The sequence below is a fragment of the Aulonocara stuartgranti genome (assembly GCF_965226115.1).
Source record: "Aulonocara stuartgranti genome assembly, chromosome: 14".
Taxonomy (NCBI): Eukaryota; Metazoa; Chordata; class Actinopteri; order Cichliformes; family Cichlidae; genus Aulonocara; species Aulonocara stuartgranti.
This window is the reverse complement of record NC_138950.1, coordinates 2348803-2354802: the sequence shown is the minus strand read 5'-3', so window position 1 is coordinate 2354802 and position 6000 is coordinate 2348803. Positions and strand designations below refer to the sequence as shown.

The 6000-nt window shown below is 41.6% G+C and overlaps 1 protein-coding gene across 3 annotated transcripts in view; it reads right to left on the bottom strand.

Moving 5' to 3' along the window:
- Positions 1-623: 623 nt before the first annotated feature.
- Positions 624-6000, bottom strand: part of LOC309688086 (uncharacterized protein) — a 34735-nt gene continuing 29358 nt past the window's right edge. For all 3 annotated transcript variants that reach the window (XM_082503519.1, XM_082503518.1, XM_082503520.1), the window contains 3 exons: positions 5027-5179; positions 4820-4875; positions 624-2394 (listed from right to left, as the gene is read on the bottom strand). In XM_082503519.1, coding sequence (XP_082359645.1) covers positions 2190-2394; positions 4820-4875; positions 5027-5179 — 414 coding nt within the window. In that variant the 3' untranslated portion in view covers positions 624-2189. The remainder of the gene's footprint in view (positions 2395-4819; positions 4876-5026; positions 5180-6000) is intronic.

Sequence of the window (6000 nt, the reverse complement as noted above, 5' to 3'; positions counted from 1 at the left end):
GACAGGGACTGAAAGAATAAGCTCAAAGATACAATCAGAGTCCGTCAAAGGGTGTCTGAGTTCAATAAGATGAAGAGCTTATTCATTCAGGAGCTCAGAGGGGATCCACCGCTCATGATGATTGGGATGTTCTTTGGATGGAGACTGCAGGAAAGCCAGAGGAAAGACCGAGGTCTGTCGCGGAAACACCTCAGTATCGCCTTCAGAAGAACTCAAGAAGGTGGCTGTTAAGAGGGAAGTGTGGGCATCTCTGCTTCTAGTGATTTTCTCACAGCTCAGACGGACAAATAGACGTTTAACTGCCAACTAAAGTGACCAAAAGAGACATTTTCTTCATCACTTTAAAATCCTAAACTCCCACATTACAGTCCTCCCCCCCATTCTGAGAATTAGCAAATACCATTTCAAACACCACCTCAGTGAATATTTAAGATTAATTGTAATTCCACTGAAGCTTCTCAAAGGGGGAAGGAAATTCAGGAAAGCCCGTTTGGCTCTTTAGATTCAGTCAAAGCTAAACTGCAGACAGTAACGTGGACTTTGACCAGAAAATGATCAGGAATTACTGAGGTCATTGATCAAAGATCAGAAAATACCACTTTTTCATTTAATTATTTTATTAATGTTAACACATTTATATATATAAAAAAATGACATTTCATTGGACAAAAAGGCTTTTATCAAATATTCAACAACACATCAAGAATTATTCTTGTATAAAAAAAAAAAAAAGTGAAGTGTATGAGGTGGCAGGCGACCAATACAAACGTCAGTTTTACAGTTATTTTGCCAACACACTTTAAAAACACATGATCTCATAATTATGTAGCTCATGACAGCAACAGAAAATGACTTTTCCCTCAAACATTTAGGAAGCTGTGCTGAACTCAGACTCACACATGGCATCAAACAGCTCTTCATACTGAAAACATGTGTGAGTGCTTCACATACCTCTGCAGAACATGACTGCCGGTCAGTCAAAGCTCGTCTCTGTTTAAAAAGACGCCATGTTGACTTCCACAGGCCCTGTTTACACCTCTCATTAATGTGCATCCACAGCTCCAAGAACATGAGGGGACCAGTTCTTCCAGGATCTCTCCCTACATTTTCTTTATGTTTGCAAAGACCAGATGCCAGAGTCCTGCACGGGTCCTGGTTGGCAACCCGGCCCCCCATAGCTCGGTAGACTAGCAGAACTGTGAGCTGTGTAGGTGGTCCTTCAGTGTCGCCCAGACCACCTTAAAAAATGGTCTGAGTAACCAGGTTTTAGTGCGTGAGAACAGCTCTGAACTTGGAAATCAACAGAGATGCTGGATGTCAGGTACCAACAGGGCCAAAGATGGGCTCTACAGTTTGATTCTCACAGAAGTCTGAAACCTTAGAAATAATAAAACGTACTTTTTCTAAATTGTAATGAAAATATTCCACCACAAGGTGGCAGCACGTTGAGCAGAAGGTTTCATTGTTGCCGTCAAACTGTCATCTTTTCAATCGCATTTTCTTTTAACTATTCTGAAGGATGAACTCTAACGAATCCAGAATAAGTCGGATTAGCTCGACTATTTTTGGGACGTCTTTACCTCAGTGCGCCACCTTCTGGTTTAAAGTCTTATTACACACAAAAAATAGAACCCGGCCCCGTTTAAAGTCTTTAAAGACTGAAGTGGTTTAGAAAAATGTCAACGTCACTCTCGGTCATGAGCTTGGACACAAACGCTGATGTTCACTCAAAGTGAAGCATTTTCCTGTAAAACATGCAACACTGTACAAAGTGAATTAGGAAAGTACCGTCACAGGCAGACGTGGACTATGAAGTACAAAATACTACAAATATTTGATATAAATGACAAAATTATATACAGTCATGTAGTGAGGGGGGAGGTCAGTTTGTAAGCTGCATTTTAACATTAGCACAGTTTGAGGACATCACCGTGGATATATAAACCTCTCCCATATCATTTTTACAGTTTTTACAAAATGTGAGGTCCCTGCAAGTCAGACTTCAGAGTGAGAAGATCTCCAACATTAGGTGCATCCTGTGTATCATTGTATACAGACTTTCTTCCATCTTCTAGCAGAAGACCTGATTGTTTTTGTGGTCTTGTTTCAAGTTATTGCAGTTTGAACTGCTCACAGCGAGCTGCAAACCTCTGTCCTGAAGAGCCACAAGAAAGCGTTTCCACTGGCACTCAGGTAGGCGGGGGTCCGTTGACGTATCTCAGTGTCAGGTGGCAGGTACGGGCCATCGTGTTGCTGCGGTGACATGGCTGCTCCGCGAAGACCCAGGCCAGACAGGCCAGCAGAACCAGTGCTGCAGCCAGGAGGAGGCAGAGGAGGGTGGGGGAGAGCGAGGAAGCAGCCCTGCTGCTGCTGCTGGAGGTCACACAGGGAACACTGCAGGGGAAGGTGGAGGCGTTAGTGTTTGGTTTACCTGCCCGGGGAGTTTAAAGGAGCTCAGTGCAAACCATTAGGTTTTAAGGAGACCTGCTGATGTCAGATAAATTGAGTCAGGGCTGCGGTTTGCCATGTTTGATGTAATCTGATTTTGCCAACAATAACATTAGGAAGCAAGATGTAGATTCATTGGCCACTTTATTAGGTACCAATAACATGGCAGCAATTCTGCACATTTAGCCCTGCGGTTAAGACAGCCTGCTGAAGTTCAAACTCTGCATCAGAATGAGGAAGAAAGATGATTTTACACACTCAGGTTTACAGATAATGGTCAGAAAAAATTCTCCGGGAGAAAGTGTCAGACTGCTTTAAGCTGAAGCAACACCAACTCAAATACTCACTCATTACAACCAAACTATGTAGAAGAGCATCTCTGCATCTCAAACCTTAAAGCAGACGAGCCACAGCAGCAGAAGACCACCGGGTACCACTGCTGTCAGCTAAGAACAGAAAGCTGAGGCTACAGCTCACAGACCCACCAAAACTGGACAATAACAGATGGAAAAAAGTTTCCCGATGTGTCTCAATTTCTGCTGCGACATTTAGATGGTGATGCTGACAGGATGGATGCATGCACCAGTTCAGGCTGCTGGTGGTGTGGGGGAGGTTTTCTTGGCACACTTTGGGCCTCTTGTCTAAACTCCGTAGCCTGCCTGAGCGTTGTTGCCGATCACCTCCATCCCTCAGTGAGAACAGTATCCCATCGTCTGATGGGACTTCACTGTGCTCACAGTCTCCACAGTCACCAGATGTAAAAAGTTAAAGTCATCAGAAACTGCCCTGGGAATACTCCATTTAAATAAAACCTGCAGAAAATATAATTGAGGCACTAAATCAATAATTAAAACATGAAAAGTTGAATAATTAAAGCATTTTAAGAAATTTGCTTTGGGCATCTGAAGTTTGAGTAGAAAGGCAAGTACTCTCAAAGCTGTGCAAATGGAAACTGACTGTTTATGTAACAGTTTTCTTCTCTTCCTGACCTCTCAGAGCTTTACATCCACACAGTCACATCAATCAAGGCAGTTCGAGCGCTTCATCTCCTCTCAGTCACCAGCCTGAGATGCGCGTCTTTGTGGTTCGAGAAGAAACGCGAGCAGCCGGAGAAACCTCCTCACACTGAGGCGACACCACAAACCTCATCTGGTCTCAGCATTTCAGGGACTTAAGTTCACAGACAAAGGCCGTGCTGATGGGACACACGACGCACACAGATTCCATAAAAAGTGACAAAAACATTAGCGTCCATTGTGCGTGGGAAGAAAACTTATTTTTACAGGGGAAAAAAACAAAAAAACAAAACAAAAAAAAAAAAAACCCTAAACAAGCACCGAGTGCGCTGCTACGTAATGGGAAATTCACAGAGAAACTCTCACTGCGGCACACCTGCACCAGGGTAAACCTCCGCCTGCCTCACTCCTGCTCAACAGGTGAAAATAGAGCAACAGGACCGCTGAGTCTTTGATTTTATTTATTTTCTGCTGTGTTTTACTTGCATCTATTTGAAAGACTGAGTGTAAACACAAAAAATATTTTATCTTATGAGCTGGAATGTGCAGAAAAGAAGTTTAAATATTAAACAACTTTCTTTCAGTCAGAGAATGTTGCAGATAATTACATTTTTGCTTGATGCATAAAGTTAAAAGATTAAAACTAGTAAAACTAGTTTAAAAAGAGACTTTTCCATTTGATTACATTTTGTATGATGGATTATGCAGAAAAAGTAGAATTGGGCTGAAAGATCTATCACTTTATCAGCTACTCAGGTTGTAAATCATGTTTTTAAAAAGTAACTAAGTAACTAAGTAATTAATTACTTTTGAAAATAAGTAATCAGTAAAGTAATCATTAATTTTTTGGGGAAGTAATCGGTAATTAGTTACTGATTACTTTTTTCAAGTAACTTGACCAACACTGTATTCAACTGTCTAATCATATCCTAAATCTAGAGGTCAGATATTTATGTGACCAGCTTACCAACTTTGTTTCTATTCCCAGTTAAGTATTGAGTGATATTTAACCCTTTTATGGCTCCAAGCCTTTAAAAACAATACAGTCATCATCCTACTTTTGCATGTTTTCAGGTGTTTCTTTAAAAACACAGGCTTTGGGACACAGTGTCCCACATATTGAATATTTTAATACTTGAAAAATGAATCAGTTAAGCTTGGGCTGAGACTTAAGCATCATATCAGGCATATCTGCTCCACGTGACATCATACAGATCCGACAGTAGAAAAAACACTGATATAGTATTTACAGCAATCTGAACTCATAATTACTTTTGCATTTGCTGACCTGAACAAACTGTTAGAATGTTAGAACAGGACATGAGTTCCTCTGAGGGATTTCTGCGTTTCCTCACCTTTGTTCAGAGATGAGACGCTCTGGTTCCTCACAGCAGTACAGCTCCTCTTCCTCCTAAAAGAACAGAGAGCCTCCAATAATCCACACCAGTGTCAACAGCTTATAACTTTATAGATTTAAAACTATCTACCAACACGTCCAGATGCTTATTTTCTCCTTGAAGTAACAAAAACAAAGAGTTGTTATTGAAAACCCATCAGCTCACCGGTGCTTGTGACTGATAGTGGTTCCTCATCCTATCAGAGCTGGCCTTTAAATTCAGGTGATCTGATGGTGAAAGCCGCCGTGTGTCATCGTGGCAGCCATGGCTGCTGCTGGATGCATCAGCGTGGTTTTCATCCATGCAACCCTGCGACATCTGAACGTGGGGATTTTGGTAAACAATCGTAAATGTTAGAGTTTACTTCATCCTTCCTCAAATCACGGTGAATGTTTAAAGATGGACGACAACTCAGACACGGACGCTGTGTTTCTGAGCTTTGAGATTATATTTGCATTGTTATCCGTCAGATCGGAGAGCAGCAACATCGGGATTGAAGCATTAAGCAAATGTGGAAGTCCCAAAAACATGCAGCTCCTCAAATGTCCACTAGAAGCACCAGCAGTGAATCAGCCCACAGACGCCCAAGTTAACGTGGTTACAAACACCTGTTTGGTCTCTATGGCCAATGTCCTCCTTCATAACAGCTGTACGGGGATAGATTTTGTTTTATGACTCATTTTTCATCACGACGGTGTCCATCTTTTATATACAGTTTATATCCTGTCGCATGAACAAACGCCACACACTTCTGTTTTCATCACAAGTTTGCAGCTGCTGCAAAACATCGACAAACTTTGTGACTTTCTCCTTCGCTGCTCTCGATCTGGACTTGCAGCTAATTTCTCCTCCAATTTGTTTTGCACTCACTCGATAGTTTTTTCTGTAATGAACCTCCATTAGAAAGTCCCAGTGCTATTTCGCACAAACACGCGCTCAATCAAATTTGCATAATTCAAATTCAAGTACATAAAGAAATCTGATACAATAACACTTTGTCATATGAATTGACCCCTAAAAACGAATCCAAACTTTCTTCCCTCTCTTCCTCATCTTTATAGATTTCCTGCACACGGACAGTTATGTGGACTGGCTCTAAGTCAGACGGAGGAAGACGAGGGCAAGGAGAAACTAAAGAA